The sequence below is a fragment of the Rhinolophus sinicus genome, chromosome 7, assembly GCF_057876585.1.
Source record: "Rhinolophus sinicus isolate RSI-liver-muscle chromosome 7, RSI-T2T, whole genome shotgun sequence".
Lineage (NCBI taxonomy): Eukaryota > Metazoa > Chordata > Mammalia > Chiroptera > Rhinolophidae > Rhinolophus > Rhinolophus sinicus.
Window position 1 is genome coordinate 12,783,341 of NC_142507.1, and position 20,241 is coordinate 12,803,581.

General features: G+C 41.0%; 1 protein-coding gene and 1 long non-coding RNA gene across 5 annotated transcripts in view; one reads left to right on the forward strand and one right to left on the reverse strand.

The window, feature by feature from the left end:
- Positions 1–403: 403 nt before the first annotated feature.
- Positions 404–16,822, reverse strand: LOC141568656 (uncharacterized). Of its 3 annotated transcripts, XR_016021694.1 has the most exons (4): positions 16,354–16,822; positions 9,925–10,040; positions 3,837–3,921; positions 404–1,854 (listed from the first exon to the last, which is right to left on the reverse strand). It is a non-coding gene; the product is annotated as an uncharacterized LOC141568656 (long non-coding RNA). The 3 variants fall into 3 exon arrangements; XR_016021693.1 differs by lacking the exons at positions 9,925–10,040; positions 16,354–16,822 and adding an exon at positions 4,122–4,259; XR_016021695.1 differs by lacking the exons at positions 9,925–10,040; positions 16,354–16,822 and adding an exon at positions 4,122–4,259 and having other exon boundaries at positions 404–1,877.
- A 158-nt stretch (positions 16,823–16,980) lies between these two features.
- ARFGEF1 (ARF guanine nucleotide exchange factor 1) overlaps positions 16,981–20,241 on the forward strand; it is a 101,238-nt gene continuing 97,977 nt past the window's right edge. For both annotated transcript variants that reach the window (XR_012491664.2, XM_019726256.3), the window contains exon 1: positions 16,981–17,587. Coding sequence is in view for 1 of the 2 variants with exons in the window: in XM_019726256.3 (XP_019581815.1) it covers positions 17,464–17,587 (124 nt within the window). In the remaining variant the exon portion in view is untranslated. The remainder of the gene's footprint in view (positions 17,588–20,241) is intronic.

Consider the following 20,241-nt stretch of genomic DNA (forward strand, 5'->3'; position numbering starts at 1 on the left):
AGTTACTCTCAGTAAATTCCAAATGGTTTTCTTGATTTCACTTGGTTACTCACAGATTTTGCCATTTTGAAATTTTTTCAGAGCATGAATTTCTATATTGCTTTCAACTCCCTACCTAGAGAATCGTTTGTGAAGACAATACTATAAAAATCTTTGCTGGTGACTCATGAGTGACCTGCCAAGAGAAAAATATCTGATATCAAGTCTACTATTTCTTTACATTTGTGTAATCTTAACACTTCAGGAAGAAGGAAGTAGTTGCCCAGACATAAATTATTAGAATATATGTATAAACAAGTTCTCTTCTTTTCCACAGAACTCAGTAGCTTGAAGCATGATTAATGCAAGTTTGTGTTACAAGTGTGAAGACATCCAGGTTTCGCTACTGCCAATGGCTCCTGTTTTCATTGGAACAACCCTGATTCTTCCCAGAAAGTTTTAAAACTTGCGGCCAACACAGTGAGACATTCGCTCCACTTCCACTGGCATCTGAATGGGACAAAGGGAACAGGCGAGGCCACCTTTCCTGACCCTTCAGTATTTACTTATCACATTCAAAGTAGCTTTATTAATTATAAACTGAGCTCAAAGTAAAGAATGACCTACATGTTCAGAAAACTGGAAACAATGGTCTGCAGTTACTTACTCAGAAAACGCCATTCCCCAAACAGACGTTATCACACTTGAAAGTAGGAAACAGTCTACATATTACATATAGTACATGCTTGCATTTATGTGAACTTTAAAAATATTAGAAAGTCATATAATAAAATGTTCATGATTACTGTTTCTGAATACAGAGATTAATGGGTGTGATAGAAGAATGACAACACTTCCCCCCACATCCTAATCCTCAGAACCTGTGAACATTACATTCCATGGCAGGAGGAATTCAGGTTGCAGACGCTAATCAGCAAATAGATTATCCTGAGTTACTCAGGTGGGTCCAATGTAATCACAATGGTCTTTAAAAGTGGAAGAGGCAGAGGGCGCTGAGACTATGGAAGCATACTCAGAGAGAGGTGAAGTTCCTGGCGTTAAGGATGAAGGAAGGGGGCTACAAGCGAAAAGATGGAGACTTCCTCAAGAAGCTGGAAAAGGCAAGGAGCCAGATTTCCCCTAGAGCCTCCAGAATGAACACAGCCTGCCAACACCTTAATTTTACCCCATTGAGACCTGTGTCAGACTTCTGAGCTCCAGAACTGTAAGACAAGCAATTTTTTTAAGGCTCTAATTTGTGGTCATTTGTTACAGCAAAAAAAAAGGAAACTAATGCAATGGGTGATTCTGGTTATTGTTTTTTGTGGGGTTTTGAAAGGAAGGGAGTTTGCTACTTTCTGAATTTTATATTGTGTATATGCATTACTTCCATAATTAGGAAAATCTCGTGTTTATTATTTTCTCAAATCATACTAAAATGATAATGCAGGCTGCAGTAGAAATGTTTTCAGCCTTTAGGCTCAAAACTGACAACACCCAATTACTCCTTAAAGTTTTTAATGTCATTGGTGGAGAAAATTGACTTAAGATTCACACAACAAAAAGTGGCAGAGTTTATTTTAATCACGAGCTCATAAACAATTAAAACTCAATTTCATAGGTATTTCTTGAGGACCTGCCGAGTACCAGGCACCATCTGGGTCCCCCAGCTGACCTATATCCTTTCCACAGAATTCCTTAAATGGACACAACCTGGCGTTCTCCGGCAGGCCAGTGTGCAGCGCTTCCTGACACATTTCTCTCCCATGAGCTTCCTCTGTTGTGCTTGGTGGCTGTGGTGGTGATTCTGGCAGTCAGGCCGCAGGGGGAGGGAGGTTGTCAGACGTGGTGACATGCAGTTAATGGCGTTGGTACCTGCGGAAGAGGTGGTGGTGTCGCTGGTAGGAGAGGGATCTGGGTGAGCAGAGGTAATAGACTATTTCACAATTTCTTAATTAGACTCTAAAGCGCCACAAAGATGTCCTTGTTTGTTGCAACATGTGGAGTTCCTTACTCTCCTTTGGTAATTTTTCACCACCTTTAGCCCAGAGAAAAGGTAATGCCATGTCTGAAGGTGGAGGAGGATGTGTGTGTAAAATAACAACCTTTTTCTTTATTTTTTCCAAACCCCACAACACGTTGCACAAAGCTCCCAGGGCTTTGTCTAACATAACGTCCGTGTCCTCTTTCTCCAGGCACCTTTTGCTGGAAAACCTTCATTCCCATTTCCCTCGTCAGCCTCTGTCAACTCTCCGTTCCCGTGTCATTGCCTTAGCCTGGAATACCCCTCTTCCCATGTTAAAATTGTTTTATCCTTTGGGGCTCTACCCAAATGCCAACTGCTTCTTGCAACAATAATTGAAACCATGTGCCGAGTACTTTCATGTACATTATGTTATCGAATCCCTTCCATTTGAGTATTTTCTCATCTTACAGTGCGTTTATTTCAACCTGGGATCTGTCCACTCCTGGATGCTGCTGCATAAAACTCCCTTCAGGAAGAAGCAGGACCCCATGGTTGGTTACTCTATGCTTCCTAAATCTCGGTATTATTACTTATTTCATCCTACTTAACAGTTTATTACTGTTTTACATATTTCCATCCTCTCTTTTGACTGTACTGTTAGTGTTTTGAAGTCTGGTACCTTGTCTTACCGTCCTATGAAATGTATATCTACAATGTGTAGCATGTAGGGCTTTATAAAAGGCAGTGTGTACAAATAAAACATGTAAGTTATAGATCAGGAATTTCCTCTCCAGCTTCTTCTACCCATGAGTTTTCACAGAGTCACAAGGTTTCAAAAAGTTTAGAATTTTCCCTCCACATTACCACCACTCTTAATGTGGAAAGTTCACGGGTATGTCACAGACTGGGGTTAGGAAATACTACTAAAATCGTTTCTTGCTGCTACTATTTTTTTTTTTTTTTAAGCCTCTAGCTAGCAGGATCTGTTGCTTAAGGAGGTGGAGTAATGAACTTTGTAGAAAGGGCTCTAGGATTTCAAGGTGGAGGGGTAGATAATATCACTGGAGAGGAAGTACAAGGAAATAACTCCTTCAAGAGCCGAGCAGAGACCAACCCTCCCTTCCCAACTGAACTTACCTTTGTCACATAAAATATGTTGGGGGACAGGGGAGTAGGGGTGGCTGGTTTAACCTGCTGGCTCAAATGCTCAGGAATGAGGCAATGGTAGTTCAAACCAGATTTAAGACTCTGCAAGCAGTTACTGACGTTTCAAAGGCAGTTAAAAGAAGCATTGTTATAAATGAAAACTGAGTAAACTTTCCTCAAGTGCTTTTGGTGGTTTGAGGAGCAAGTGGGTCTGATAATTCTTAGAGGAAATAAATTATTGATGCCTTTCAGGAATGGCATTGCCCCAAATTATATTGCTAATTTTCCACTAAGTAATGGGAGACTCTAGAAACTAGTACATGTTTACCAAGTACAAATCCTAATGTAAGAAATACAGAGATATATCTCTTTGGTGACAATTTGTTTCTGAAGTTTTAAGGGTTATTTTCTATGTTTTGAAAGAATTCTCTCTCGCTGTAAAAGTAAATATTTTTTTCATTTACCATATCATGTACTTCTCAAGGCTACATAAATATTTATCTTAGAAAAACAAGAGAATAAATTTCCACAAAATAAAGCTTTCTCATACCATTTTTTTTCCTCCTGAAACAAGAGACTTCTTTTTATGGAATGTGTTTTTCCATTTGCAAATAAGATGAAAGGATTACAAGAGCTATAACTGTCGCTGGCGAGGGCAGAAAATAGAAAAATTCAGTCATTTTTCCTTTTCCGCCTCTCAGAGATCTTTATCAGGAAGGAATGATTGTCAGCATCCCTTGCATACCTCCTGTTCTCTGGTAGTGAGAAGGAAAAGGCTTCCACCAGCTCTGGTGCTCCATATTCTGGGACCAAACATACTTAATCTTCCACTATAAAAGTAGAAAGGAGAGGCAATATATAAATACCATCACATATAAATACCATCATTTATCTTTCCCAGTCTTTATCTCTGAAACATATATCTAGTTACAAAAACGTTAGCCGAGAGGTATATTTTAGGATCCTTAGCTATTTTTTAAGAGAGGACGATGAGAATTCATTTTATGAACTAACTCTACATTCTACTCACCCTTTCCAACAGCCAATTTTGTCATTGTCATTTAGCAATTGTGTTATAATTTCAAGGTTAATGAAGGTTTCCTAGAGTGTTAGTAGACCAGGATCCTTCCAGCTCTCATTTGTAGAGAAAACAGAGTTGCGGAGGGGGGAAGAGATGGGAAGGAGTGGGGCAGGCGGAGGAAATTTTGCAGACAACATTCTTCAGGTTAATATTTATTGACATAACTAGGCTCCAAGTGACAGTTAACTAACCAAGTGCTAATTATATTTCATGGAGCAAATTTAGTAGTGCTCAAACGTTAGTCCATCAAAATCACCACGGAGGCTTGTAGAAAACACAAATTTTGGGGCTTAACCCCAGTCTCACATTTAGTAGGCTTGGAGTCAGGCCTGTAGGGGAGGGAAAAAATTTTTCTACCCTTCTAGCTTCTTGTGGCTGGTTTAATAATTAAATTGACATAAGCAGATTACAGGAGAAAATTTGAATTATGTATGTATGGGGGCTCCGTGAGAATATGAGACCCACAGGCAGCCAGGTAGTTGAGGCTTATAGGCTGAGGAGAAGCAGGGAGAAGTCTGGGACTTCAAAAAGGAGAAAGACAATTTACAGGAAGATGGGAAGAGCAAATGTTTGGTAAATAAATGTGTGCCATGCCATGCAGAGGCAATGGGGCACAGGCCCTGCCAAACTCTCCCAGGCTACCCACACCTAGCCCATACACTTTGTAGTTATTCTCTGGTAATAGCTCTTTCTGGGCCAGCCCTCTGAATTCTTTTAGGCAATTAAGGGAGTGGCAAACATTTTTCTTGAAGCTGCTGGGTCTTGATTGCCTTCAGCGCAGAATAGTACACATGCCAAAGTGGCACTTTTGGGGGAGGCTCATTCTGAACCCCTTCAGGCCTAAGCATTTGCCTTTCTAACAAGTTTCCCAGGTGACGGTGATACAATTGGTCCTGAGACCCCATTTTGAGAACCACTGTTGTACAGCAGTTATTTGCAATCCTGAGACTGTAAGACTCTTCTTTGGAGGTTTTCTAAAATCCTGATACCTAGATGCCCCCGCCCCATGCCCCATGCATCCACTGAAACAGAATCTCTGGGCTTATCAAAGACAAATAAATCTGGATTCTAGTTAAAGCAGTAAGGATAGATTTTATTCAGTGATAACTATTGCAATAGGGAAGAGGGTCCCGCATGAAAAGGTCAACTTTGTCAAAAGGCAAGAGGCTTTTTAAAATTAAGGTGTACTGAAGAAAACGCACTGCAGGTGTTAAGGGTCCACGTGACTAGACCACCAGGGTTTGTTGATTGGCACTTATCCTAAGGGGAAACAAGCTTCTCCTATATTTAAAATAGGAGGCTAGGGGTGCAAGTTAGAGCACTGTGCCCACCAAAATTAGGCCCTATCCTCCCCCAGGGACTGGGAGCTGGAGTCAGAGTTAGCTCCTAGAATGTTTTCATTTCAAAGACAGATCCTTGAGATTCTTGAGATAGTTCTGGGTGGTAGAGATTTACATCTCAAAGGGGCAGAGAAAGGACTTATAATTGCAAGCTTTCTAAAGTAACTGCTCTGAGAGGGGGTTTAGGGACTTATCTGCCTATCACCAGGTTTTGGCTGGAACAAACAGTAAATTACTCAGTGTTGAGCTTTCTCAGGCAGGAATTTAAGGAGTCTGGTGTCATCCTGAGGTTGCAGCCTTGAGCTGTGAGAAACCGTGCTAGTAGTGTTTCTTCAAGTTTCTGTGTGTGTGTGTGTGTGTGTGTGTGTGTGTGTGTGTGTATGGGGTGAGGGGACAGGAGTGGATGAAATGATTTATGCTGAAAGTCTGTTTTTTTAGAGGCCATTGAGGACTAGCTGAGACCAGGACTCAGAGGAGCCTGGGTAGTTTCCTCAAGCAAGGAGTCTTTGTTACTCTGGACACCCGTGTGTTGAAACTTGTCTATAGATACTTCTAGTGAGACCTGGGTTGAAAATCAATTCCTACAGCAAGGATTTACAATACTAGAAGAGAAATAAAGTTTGCTTAAGTGTATTTCTTTTATAAGTTCCTAATACTTACACAACTGCAGAAGCACTTGACACACAGGAAAGATTTCTGCACTATATGATGTGGACATGTAACATTTCAGAGCAGCTGCAATAACTTTATATTTTATAAAGTAATATTTCATGCAAGTTCCAGTCAAAGAAGATAAAGGACTGAGAAGTAACTGTAATAAACACCTTGAATTTTTTTTTCAATGTTTAAAAACATATTCAAGGACATCTGACTGTTGACTGTGAGAGAGGTTGTGCAAACCTCTACCTTGCCATGTCCAGAGCCACCCCTACACATACCCAGGGTAAGTCCTATCAAATGGCTGCAGCTTTCTTGTTCGGGGGACATTATGTTAAAATAAACACCAAATGCAGTCTTAAACAGAATAAGAATTCAAATGAAAAACCAGCCTAAGGGGGCAACTTCTTTGATGTTGCTGGGAGTTGACTGTTTATGGGATCTGCTACAGACTGAACTGCGTCCCCCTGGAATTCATATGTTGAAGATGTAACCCAAGATAACTATTTGGAAATACAGCTTTTAAGAGGTAATTAAGGTTAAATGAGGTCATAAGGGTGGGATCCTAACCCAATAGGATCAGCGGCCTTATAAGGGGAAGAGGAAGAGAGGGAGGGGGCACGCTCCATGCACCCACACTGAGGAAAGGCAATGCAAAGTGAGAAGGTGACCAACCAACTGTAAGCTGGGAATAAGGTCCTCACCAGAAACTAAATCGGTCAGCACTGTGATCTTGGAATTCTAGCTTCCAGAACTGTGAGAAATGAATTTGTGTTGCGTAAGCCAGCCAGTGTGTGGTATTTTGTTATGGAAGCCGGGTAGACTAAGATAGGATCATATGTTCATTCATTCAACAACTTTCCCTCTTTCAGGCACCAGAGATACAGCCATAATCAAAATAAAGTCCAAGTTTTTAAAGAGCTTATATTCTAGAGGGAAGAGATACAAACCAAAAAGATAAAAAAAGAAAACAATATGTAGATAATGTGAGATGTGATCAGTGCTATGGGGAAATGTAAAGCAGAGTGAAGGGGATAGAGGAGTGGGGAGTTGCTTGCTACTTTATGTGGTGTGGCCAGGGAAAGCCTGGCTTATCAGAGGAATCTTGAGCAGAGACCTGAAGGAAGGGAGCCATAGCTTATCTGAAGGAAGATGATCCTGGGCAGAGGCAACAACTGCAAAGATCTGGAAGCAGAGCATGCTTGACAAGTTTAGGAAAGGAGGCCTGTGGGGCTGGAGCTGAGCAACACAAGGAGGGAGTAGTTGAGTGGCGGGGTAGGTGCATTGCAGAGCCTTGTAGGTCTGCGGTAAGACTCGTCCTCTGAGTAAAATGGAGGGGCACCGAAGGGTGTGGAACACTGGAGTGACATGGTTGACTTCGTTTCAGAAGAAACATTCTTTTGTTGGCTAAATGGTGGTGGGATGGGGGAAGAAGCCCGAAGCTGGGACTTGATGGAAAGTGGATAGATGCTTGTCAAGAGTTTTAGTTTATTTGGGTTTGGCTTTTGAAACAGCTAATGATTGCATCTTTTTGGGGGGTCTCCAACAATGGTTTTGTTCATAGTCTTGGGTTATTCACAGGTTAAGTAGAAAATGTATTGCAATTTTATTTATGCTCAGGAACTACCGTGTTTCCCTGAAAATGAGACCTAGCCGGACAATCAGCTTTAATGCGTCTTTTAGAGCAAAAATTAATATAAGACCTGGTATTATATTATATCCGGTATCATATTATATCTGGTGTTATATCACATTATATTATACCTGGTATTATATTACATAAGACCCGGTCTTAACATAAGACCGGGTCTTATATTAATTTTTGCTCCAAAAGACGCATTAGAGCTGATGTATTTATTTTCAGGGAAACACGGTATGATTTCCCTTTTGACCTTAGGTTCTAGGATCTTCCTGAGATTCCCTTTGGTTCTTCAATAAACTTCACCAAAGCTCGCTCAGTGCCCTTTGTCTCCTGGTAGAACATCAATTTTTCTAATATCCCAGGGCTATTGGCACTGTATTTATCCAGCTCTCATCCTGCCTGCTGGAGCAGAATTTCTCACTTTTAAAATGCTTGTAAATTCCTTGGGGATGGGGCAGGGTGTCTTAATAAAGCACTGATTCTGATTTGTTAGGCCTGGAATAGGGCAAAAGGATTCTGCATTTCTAGCCAGCTCCCAGTTCTACTACTTCTTGGACAATACTTTGAATAGCAAGGTATTCGAAGGATCTTTCCCACCACTTTAGATACTTTGTGAAGAAAAAAAATCAGACAAATGTGTGGAACGAGAAATTTTTTCTCTGGTGCCTTTCTATTGAGTGAGGATGTTGGGCCCCAGCAAGCAAATTGAATTATTATTTCTTCCAGGCAATTGTTTTTTTGTTTGTTTCTTTATTTTTTAAAATACATAGATACTTTTGGTTGGAAAGAAAAGGGAATAATTTTTATTTTTTTGTAACAGACAAAGCATTCACAGGGTTCAAAATATGAAAGACACAAAATGGTCACCAGTGATACGTCCCAACTGTCAACCATGAACACCTAATTACCCACTTCTTCTGTATTCTTCCAGAGATAGTCTAAGCAAATATAAATAAATACACATGTATGTATATGTGTGTATAAACTTCCCCATTTCTGCACAAATGATAGTGTATTCATCTATTCTAAAGTTTGGTTTTTTACACTTAATATATATTAGAAATCATTTCATGTCAGTACATTAGAAACAACCTCATTCTTTACTATGGCTACATACAAGTAGTATGCCATTAGATAGATGTACCCTGTTTTATTTAACTAGCCTTGAAAGGTAGCTTTAAATTAATATAACTGGAACTCACAACTCTAAAAACTGCAAATAAAAACAAATTATAATCCAGTTTTCCTGCCATGGAAAAAACATGTATACACAAGCTAGACTAAATTGTCAGTATTGCTATAATAAATTCAAATTTTTCTTAAATATTTAAAAAAATTAAACGACTTTACTTAGCTACATATGAATGGTGATATCTTAAACATTGTTTTTAAAGAAAACAAGGTTAACATCTTCTAATAAGTAAGGGATTCCTTTGGGATTATGAATGGTGTGTTAGGAAATTGCAGAAACTCTTTCAGGTTGAAACTGGTAAATCACTAAAAAGAGCTTTGAAAGTATGTAAGTGTTGGTGGAGAGTTTTTGAAAATGTAAATTATTGCAGTGGAAACACTCATGCACTTCAAGTGTCTTCCTTGCTTATAGGTGAGTGTAATCGTGTATAATTATCTAGAAAATTCCATTCATGGCCAATCGGGATGATTTAGCTTCTTTGCTAGCCAGACCCTCCTTCCTCTAATACGACTTAATTTTTTTACTGCTTGGTATAGCAAACCTGTTTCTCTCTATTGCCTAAAAACCTCCAGAATTAGTCATCTTGCTCTATATGCAGTGGGTTCTGACTTAGTAGTCTCTTTGAGGTAAAATTGATATTTGGTGGTGTTAAAAGCAGAGTTTTTAAAAAGTATCATAGAGTAAAACTGACTGTTCCCTGTGAACACTGTATGTATAGATACATGTAACCACCATCTTATCATGTAACCACCACCATAATCAGATACAGAACATTTCTACCACCCTCCCTCACAAAAACCTCCACATGCAACAGCTGATAGTCAGGGATGTTTTTTTGTCTCTATAGTTTTGCCTTTTTGAGAGTGTCATAGAAATGGATCATGCAGTATGAAATCTTTGAGACAGGCTTCTTTTACTCACCATAATGTCGCTGAGAGTCATCCAAATTCTTGCATGTGTCAATAATTTGTTCTTTTATAGTGCTGAGTACTATTCCATTGTATAGATGTACCACTGTTTGTTTATCCAGTTACTCCCTAAAAGATATAAGTTGTTTCCAATTTTTAGTGAGTATGAATAGAATTTCCATAAATACACATGTATAGGTTTTTGTGTGAACGTAACTTCTGATTTCCCTAAGGTAAATATCCAGGAGTACAATTGGTGGGTCGCATGCTAAGTGTTTAACTTCGTAAGAAAACTATTACTATATTCTACTATATTACTATATTCTATATTACTATATTCTTGGGTATATAGAATATAGTATTCTTACTAATTTTTGGTCAACAGTTTGGGGGTGACCAAAAATTGCTGTACCATTTTGCATTTTTGCCAGCAATGGGAGTTCAGATTGTTCCGTATCCTCTCTGGCACTTGATACTCCCAGCATTTTTTATTTTAGCCATTCTAGTAGGTGTGGGGTAATTTCTCATTATGGTTTTAATTTGCATTTCCTTAATGGTTAACGATATTAAGTATCTTATGCTTATTTGCCATTGTACATCCTCTTCAGTGAAGTGTCTATTCAAGTTTTTCATCCATTTTTAAAAAGTAGGGTTTTTTGTTTTTTTTTTTAAAGAATTTTTAAAATATGTATTCTGTATACAAGCCATTTGTCAGACATGTGATTTTCAAATGTTTTCTCATTTTGTAGCTTGTTTTCTAAAATTTTCCTGACAATGTTTTTCACAGAGCAACAGTTTTAAATTTTGTCGAGCCCAATTTATCATTTCTTTTTTCTTTTATGGATCAGGCTTTGGCGTCATGTCTAAGAACTTCTGTGTAACTCTAGCCCATGAAGAGTTTATCTCATGCTTATTTCTGAAAGTTTCATAGCCTTACATTTTACATTTAGATCTATGGTCTATTTTGCATTTTTGTATAAACTGTGACCTTTAGGTTGAGGCTTTTTAATTTTTTAATATATGGATGTCTAATTGTTTCAACACCATTTCTTGAAAAGACTATCCTTACTTTCACTAAATTGCCTTTGAATCTTTGTCAAAAATCAATTAGCTATATTTCCATGAATGTCTATCTGGACTTTCTATTCTGTTCTGTGATCTGTTTGTCTATCCCTCAGCCAACACCACAGTGTGTTCATCATCACAACTTTTTATTAAGACTAATATTGGATATTATGATTCATCCAATTTTATTCTTTTTAAAAAAATAATTGTTATGACTATTCCAGGTACACTGCTTTTCCCATAAATTTTTGAATCGGCGTCTCTATTACTGCAGAATTAGAATTGTGCTAAACCTATAGATTAGTTGACATCGTTCCAGTGTCTTCCAACTCACGAACATGATATATCTCTCCATTTATTTAGGTCTTCTTTGAGTTCCTTCATCAGCGTTTTTGTTGGTTTCAGAATAGGATTCTGTATACGTTTTGTTAGATTTATAATCAAGCATGTCAATGTTTTGCTCTATTGCAAGTGGTATTTAAATTTTTTTTGGTTCCTAATTATACCTTCATAATATATAACAATACAATAGATTTTATGCATTGACTTTGTACCCTGACATTATTAAGCTCAATTATAAATTCTAGGAGTGTCTTTTTTTTTTTTTTTTTTTTTGTATATTCCTTGGGATTTTCTACACAGACAATTATGCTGTCAATAAGGACAGTTTGCTTCCTGCATTCCCATCTGTGTGCCTTTTCTTTCCCTTGTGCCTACTGGGACCTTGAATATAGACTTGAATGGGAGCACTGAGAGAGACATCCTTGCCTTGTTTCCCATCTTAGCACTCAGTTTTTCCACGGTTGTGATGTTGGCTCTAGATTGTTCTTTTGAAGATGTCCTTAATCAGGTTGAGGAAGTTTGCTGAGAGTTTTTATCATGAATAAATGTTGAATGCTGTCAAATGCTTTTTCCTTGTCAATGGATATAATCATGTAGTTTTTATTTTTTAGTCTGTCATTGTGGTCAATTACATTACTTGATTTTTTAAATATTGAACCAGCTTGCGTTCCCAAGATGACCCCCACCATTTGTTGTGGTGTAGTATTCTTTTTTATATTGCTGAATTTTATTTGCTAATATTTTGCTGAGAATTTTTACACGTATGTTCATAGTGGATAGTGGTCGATAGGTCTCTTTTTTTGTTTTTACCTAGTTTTCATTTCAGAGTTATGCTGGCTTCATAAAATAAGTTGACAAGTGTTTCTCTGTTCCGAAAGAGATGGTGTTGGTGTTTTTCTTCTTTAGATGTTTGGTAGAATTCACTAGTAAAACCACCTGTACCTAGAGATTTCTTTTTCTCTGGAGGTTTCAAATTACAATTTAATTTCTTTAAATGGCAGGCTTTTAACAAAAATTCCCATTTTTAATTTTTTTGAAAAACGTGACATCCAGAAAATTAAGGGCCACGTAGCCATCAATATTTAAAATTCAGTTCTCTAGTTGTTGAGAGTAGTTTAAAATAATTATGGCACAGTATTGGTGAAAAAATATTTTCATGTAGAAATATGGGACTAAGAAGAAAGACAGACTAGAACAACCATTAAAAGCATGCATGAACCTTGGCAAGTGACAAACTTAGATTTGGTTCTGTAACCTTGCGCAATTATTAGGTTGATGGAAAAGTAATTGCAGTTTAAAAGGTTAAAAATAATTGCAAAAACCTCAATTACGTTTGCACCAACCTAATAACTTCCCTAACCTTTTTTCCCCTCACTTATAAAAGAGGAATAACAACATATACATGGCTGAGCTGTTGTAAAAGATTAAAGGAGTTAATGCTTGTCAAGGGTGTCATACAAAGCAAGCACCTAACAAGCAGTAACTATCATCAAGTGTAACTTGACAAAAAAATTACAACAATGTACACAGGAAAGATGAGAATAGTACCAGGGACTGAAAGTAAGTACTCTGTACCCTAGAAAATTATACAACTTGAAGATTTTAGAGAAATTTAAGTGCTTATGCTTTCAGTTTTATTCTGTAAAATATTAGCACTTAATTTAAAATTCATGGAAAATTCTGTTACCTCCAATTTCTGGCTCTAGATTTGTAATTTTTTCCTGCAACAACCTCCCAATTTTTTGAAACTTCACTTTGATTTTCAAATACCACAATATAGTCCCTTAGTCAATAAAAATGTGCTTGCTCTTATCTTTTCTTTCTAAATCAAATTCTTCAATCTACCATGCTCCCACCTCTGTCTGCCCTCTCCAGTGTATTGATACATTTCCTGCAGGACCATGAGCGGGTCCTCTGAATTTGAACGCACTTTATTCACTTATTTCCTTAAAAAAACAAGATGAGAATCAGCAGACTTGATAAAAGAGGAATATCAAATTAGCTTACAAGCCTCTTCACGTGAAAAGCAAGAAAGCAAACTTGGCTTACTTTGGAGAGGGCCTTATATTAGTTATGTCATTATTATTGCCTCAGCAAAACTGATGTTACTCAGTGTTTCCCATCTTTTCCTAAATTGCCTGCTTTATCTTGTCTTATATCCCTGATCTTAAAAAATTTGCAGTCTGATTCAACACTTCCGTGGATATATAATTAGATGTAAGGTGTGAGGTAGATGATGCTATAGAAGGATAGAGAAGGAAGGGATTTGTGCTGTTGGAAGTAGAAAGAGAAAGTTAGCAGGAGATAAATTCCAAGGAGGCTTTGAAGGTTGGGACGCCTTTGGGGAGAGCAAACAAAAGGAAGGTGGTTGTGGGAGCTCTGAATTGCTGAAAGATGAACAAAGGCACGCAGATGCAGCAAGGCTTAGCATTTATATGGATGTGTGGTATGGGATGCAAAGAGGGGAGGGGTGGATTTGCAGAAGGAATGGACTAGAACTTGAGTGCCTACTTGTATATTTCAGGAGAGGAGGGAATGGGTAGGGAAGGAGGTTACAAGAAGACTTTTTAGAGAGGTAGCATAGTTTAGTTGTTTCAAGTATGGGCTCTAGAGCCAGTCTTTCCAAATTGTAATCTTGGCTCTGCCATTTATTAATTTTATGACGTCTGTAAGTTATCTAAATTCTTTGTTTCTTCATCTATAAATCAGGGATAATAATGGAAATGTCTTCATTTGGGTTATTGAGCCTGGCTCATAATAAGCTCTACATAAATTTTAATTTTTTTATTACCATTACTACTGAGAAATTAGTTGGAAAGTCAGAGAAGGGTCAGATGATGGAATGTTTTGAAAGCTAATAGAATTTAGAAATCATGTGAAAGACTACTGGAAGCATTGGTTGTTGTTTTTTTTTAACTAAGTGAACATGATGCTATTTTTGATGTTAACTAATATTGGCTTGTAACATCAATCAGATCGGCTCAGCATTAATTAAAATTTTATTCAGATTTTATTTAATTTTCATGTTACACTGAACTTGTATCTATATTTAATACACTGAACTTACATCTGTATCCAAAAGGATGATGATAAAGCATAACAACCAAGATGCTAAAACCCAGGTCAAAGTCTTTTACTGTTTGATATTAAAATCAAAGTGGGAATATTATCCAAAGAAAAGTAAAGGCAGCTAATATATAGTAAAGTTACAAATGAAAGGAAATGATTAGGGGTAATTAAGTGAAAGGAAGGTGAGATTGCAGACCAAGAGGCAAAAATAGACTCAGGAAAACAATCATATATAAGAAAAATATATATTAAAGTTAAGCGGATGATTTGAAGAGATTGAATGTCTTATTTAAATAGGTTGGTTGGGTAAGCACCAAGCAGCAGTAACAAAAAATAAAAGGAAACGTACAGGGAAATATACTCAAAATTTCATGGAAAAATTGCCTGAGCCTGGCACCTGCTAACCTTCACCCTTCTCCCCTATACTTGTAAATAAAAGACTAAAAATGCTATCTTTCTCTTTTTCTTCTAAGGACATCAGCTTTATTTCAGTCTTATTTTTTTTGCTCCAGGAGGTCAGAGTTAATATCTTGAGTTTGGGTGATAGTGGGTGAGAGTGTCCATCTCCCAAGGCTGCACACACCCTCGCCCCATCACAACCACCTTTTGGGTGAAGGGATTGACTTGTTTAATATCCTTTTCCCTACTATATACTGTAAGCTCCACAAGAGCAAGGATCACGCCGGACTTAGCCCAATGTCTTTCATTAATCTAAGTTCCTATTCAACAAGTTTACACCAAAGGCCTTTTCTATGCCAGTGACTATACTAGATGCTAAGCATACAGAAGTGAATAGATAGATGAGTCCTTGCTCTTATGAGAGAAACAGATAACCAATTAATACACGAGTAAGCAGACAAGATGATGACAGATTGTGATATGTACTATATAGTAAGTAGACTCTGAGCTCTTTAGGTGCAGAGATCTATCTGTACTATTCATTAACAAATGCCAAGTATATTGTTTAGGATAAAGCTAGCTGCTAAACATAACTGAATAGTTTATTTCGCTGTCCAAAGCGAATATTCCTGGTGGGTGGACGGCTTTCCTTCAAGTGGTAGAAGGACCCAAGCTCCTTCTATGCTTCTAACTTGGAGCTTTGTTTTCTTCAGTATGTGGCCATAAAAGGGAAAAAACATTGAAGATTGCTTGAAGTTTTTTTTTAGTTTTTTTTTAATGAATTAAGTCTGGATGGCTACACCTAACTGCCAGGGAGGCTGGGGAACACAACGTATCTCCGTACTGAGGAAGAAGAGTAAATAGATTTGGTAGTCAGCTAGCACCTTCAGCAGTGCCTAGCACAACACTGGCATTATGAAGAAACAGATAAATTAGAAATGGAGCTTGTTCTCAAAAATTTTATAATCTGAGCATGTACATAGAAATCCATACGATGCCTGATCTAGTATGTTGAATCTCTAACTTCCGAGAATTTAGAAACAGCCTTTAAAATGAAATTAGACAATTTGTTTTTCAGGACAAAAAGTTTTACAAAATTAGTCTCCTTTAATTTGGGGTCACCTTCAAAGTTTCCATTTTTGTTTCCCATCGTTTTTAGCCTGTCCCAAATCTTGTCACTCGACAGCCTTTGCATTCTTGGGTTTGGGTAGTTATATTAGGACAAGTGCATAGTCAAAGCAATCGGATGGGTCAGAACAGTGAGAGCGTCTAACAATCTGAGACCGTGTTGATAGAGCCACACAGTAGCACCTATATCACTTTGCAAATTCTTTGCATGTACCTTAATGGCATTCTTTATAATTTTCTGCTCTGCATGAAACATTCGAATTATTCTCTGGTACGAAAAGCAGACACATGGTCGTGTGTGTGTCTGGGACCCCTTTGACCCGGGCCCTGGAGAAGCTTTTCCATTCTGAAACTGGTTTCCATACCCTAGACCGAATCTTAGTACTAAAGGCAGAGAAACACAGAGCTCTAAGGGGCCTCATCCACCAGAAGCATTCACCTTTTCGCTGAACTTTAGATTCAATTCAGAAGGGTTCTGAATGCTCGAGTTGACCAGTTTATCCTACAGAGATGAAAAAGTGCATCATGCCTGAATCCTTGTCAAATTGGTTTTAGTTTACTCTTCCCAAGAGAGAATGCTCCCAGAGGTAGTCGGAGGGCACCGTCCTAGCTGAGCAGTTTCGTGCACCTGGTAACAAAATGTATCGCGTCCAGCTGCAGGTGGAGACCGTTCGGCTGAGACTGGGCGATGCGGGTGTTTCCGCGACCCCTGGAGCGGAAGGGACTGCGCTCCCACCAACGGGATCTTCAGCAAGAAGGAGAAGCAGGGGCATCATATCCGGGAGTCCCGCTCCCAGGCAGGGGCTGGGGCATGGGAGCCTCGGGCCCCGCAGTGGAGCCGCCCCAGGAGCCGGGAGCCGGGCGCAGCGCCGCAGGACGCCCGCCACGCCCCACGCCGCCCGGCAGGCGAACGCGGGAGGCCGCGCGGCCCCGCCAGGCCGCCGTAGCGCTGCGGCTCGGGCCGCTCCTCCCGCCGCCCTCCGCCCCCTGCCTCCCGGCGCCGCGGCCGCTCTGGGCTGGCAGTGCCTGCCGCTGCCTCCGCTTCCTCCTCTGCAGCCGTTCGGCCGCTGCGTGACGCGTCGTTTCCTCCCAACATGGCGGCTGGGGCAGGTCGGCGGTGATGGAGGCCAGTTCGCGGCCGCGGCGGGTGCTAATCCCCACAGTCGCCAGGGCAGCGCTGCTGGCGTTGGGCCTCTGAGCCGCCGCCGCCTCAGCCCTCAGCCCTCGGCTGCCCAGGCTGCGCTCCGTCGCCGCCCCCCGGGCCGGAGGCTGAGTGAGGGGGACCGGGAAGCGCCCCCCGCGCCGGCAGACGCGGAGGTCCGAGCGGCGCAGCCCTGCAGGGTCGATCTCTCGGGGGCACTGAGGACTCTGCGCCCCTCGCCGCGCCCCGAGGCGGGTCCACCCGCCCCTTCCGAGCCTGCCGCTGCCCTCCACGCCTCCTCGCCCCACCGCCACCCCTCCTTTTTCTCTTCCTCCCCGTCCTCCGCCTCCCCCGTCCAGCCTCTGGGAGCCGCGGGTCGGACCAGCCGCCGCCGCCTTCTCTGCGTCCATGTATGAGGGGAAGACGACGAAGAACATGTTCCTGACCCGGGCCCTGGAGAAGATTCTGGCCGACAAGGAAGTGAAGAAGGCGCATCACTCCCAGCTGCGCAAAGCGTGCGAGGTGGCGTTAGGTGAGCGGGGAGGAGGCCCGGCGGGGGTGCGCGGCCGGCGGCCGGCGGGGTGGGCTCGCCCGGGGAGGGCGCCGCGGGCCGCCCGGAGCCCTCGCGAAGCCCTGCTGCCTGGCTCGCGTGGACGGGAACTCGGCTGGGTGCGGGGCCGGGCGCGGGAGGCAGAGGCCGGGCAGGCAGCTGGGCTGGGGGCACGAGGCAGGGCTGGGCATCAACTTGAGGAGGTTGTGTGGGTGGCCCGTGCGGGGCGGCCGGGGTGTCCCCCTTTGTGAGGAAGCCGACGATGAGCTGTTTTATTAGCGTGGAAATTCAGGTTGGAGCTGATTTGTCAAGATGGGGCGTGGGAAGGGTTCCCTATCGTAATTGCCATAACTTTGGCGTTTGGCGTGGTACTTCGGGAAGCTAGGCCGAAGTTGTTCCCCTGTTGACAGTGTGGAGAAGGGGTTTGCAAGAGGGGGCAGCGTCTTCTGACATCTCTCCGCCTCCGCCGCAGGAAAAGCATAATGTTGTCGCTGACGGGACTGACCTGGAAGAGCAAGACCAGAGGTTAACGGGTGGAAGTGGCGATAGAAGCGCCGGGGAGGGAAAGGACCTTTAGATAAGCTGGCTTGCGTGACGCGGAAAGGAGGACTTGAAATGGGGAAAAGGAAAGAGACAATGACCCCGAGCAGCCACATGTCTGGACAGTGGCAGCTGCTCTCAAGCTTGAATTGTGATTTATAGTTCAGACCGAGGAGCTCTAGTGTAATGAAGTCCATGCAGCAGGGTAAATCCAAACAATACCTAGAGCCCAGAGCGAGGACAGGCAGCTGAGGAATCGTTACGGGGCGGGGGCGGGGGTGGGGGTGGGGGGACCCTGATCCTGCGTCCATCAAAGATGAAATCGGTTAAGGAGCGCGAGCAGGACATTGAACACAAAGATGAATTCCTAATGGCTTACGCTTTGTTTTATAGCACTGGAAATAGACTAGATCAAATTGACAAGAAAATGAAGCTTGTGAAATGGGCTTTGGGGGGGAAAAAACGTTCTTGAAGGGGGAGACATCCAGGATAACTTAAATGTGTGCTAAATGAAAGGGTCAAGACAGCTGAAAAGCAACTTTGCCTTTTGCTTATTAAAATAAATAGAAGACCACTTTTTAACTTGCTATAATAAGCCTTACTGCCCCCCCCCCTTTTGTGGATCCTTTAACGTGGGGCTATAAAAAAAATTATTGAAGGAATTGCATTAAAATTTTTTTGAATCTGTAGTGTACCGTGGGCTTAAGTTTAGTTTTTTGGCCCCTCATGGCTCAGAAGTTCACCTTTTGTTATCCTAGTAGCTAATGAAAGACGTTCGAGGTGTATGAGAAGACATTGTACAGTGGCAAAAAGAAATGAATTTATGTCTGGGTCCTGAAAGGAATAATTAATTGAATTGGGGTGGGATGAGGGAAGGAGTGATTTCGGAAATTTTAAAGGAATTTATATGTAGGTTTATGAATAAATTGCAGCTTAAAGGACTTGAGATTCAAACTAGAGTTTTAGTTTTTGAGATCAAATTTTTCCATGTTAGAATATATTTTTAATACAGTAAAAGTGTAAGTATTACACTGAAGCAGTGGAGTGTGTTGTGTGTATATGTTTTTTCCTCTCCAAAATGCTAATACAGATAAGTGTTTTAATGGAAAGCTCACTGGAAGGAGAATCTGGGATTGTGGGTTTATCCCCGTTCAGTTACACTGCACAGTAGTCCAGTCTCTGGGCCTCACTTTTCTGTAAAGTTAGGATATTGAACTTAGTGATTATAAGGTTACAACCCCTCTAATGTGCCATGAATGTGGGTACACTGTCTGTTGTTAACTTGTGTATGAGGATTTCTGACTGGCATCTCTAGAGGGCTTATTGTTTTTGGTCCTTGTCATTTCTAGACACAGGAGCTACTTGGTAGTGTGTGTGCCAGCTATACCAGCATTGTCTGTTCCAGATTTTGCCAGTTTTTACTTTTTTGCCCCTTCCATGTAGTTAGCAGAAGCTTAGTCACGAAGAATAATAGCCAGCAGGGGCTCGGCACCTGAGTACCTTCTTTACTTGAGATGTCTAAAGCATTTACTCACATTTCGTAAGAGTTACATTTAGCCTCCTACAAAATCTCATTGAGCAATCTCAGGGTAGTTAATCCAGGGTGAGCTTTGTCTCTTCCCTTCCTCTCATCTGTCTACATTATCACCCTAATGTAAGTCGATAGGGATAACCCGTTTCATCTTTGCAGAAAATATACTGTCTTTCAGTAAGAAGGTATCCCCAAATACTTACATGTATTGCCCCTGGAAGCTAATATAGATGTCCCACTTTCTCGCCACTATTGAGACCTGGGCCGTGCCCACGTTGGTCTCTTGATTATCTGTGTGGCCATCAAGCAGGATCAGAAGGAAACTAGAATGGCCTGGTTTGGTCATCCCTGATCTATAGGTTGTGAGTGGGTAGAAGTTGGATGGTGGAAGTACAGAGGTGTGTGTTGTTACAGCTGTTCTAAATACACTTTCTAAATACACCTGCCTGCATTCATCCCCTCCCCCCAATATTTATCGAGCACCTACCATGGAGCTGAAGGGAGATGGCTGGTGAACAAGGAAACAGAGCATGTCAAATTTAATTCTCTTGTGTTTTAAAATGAC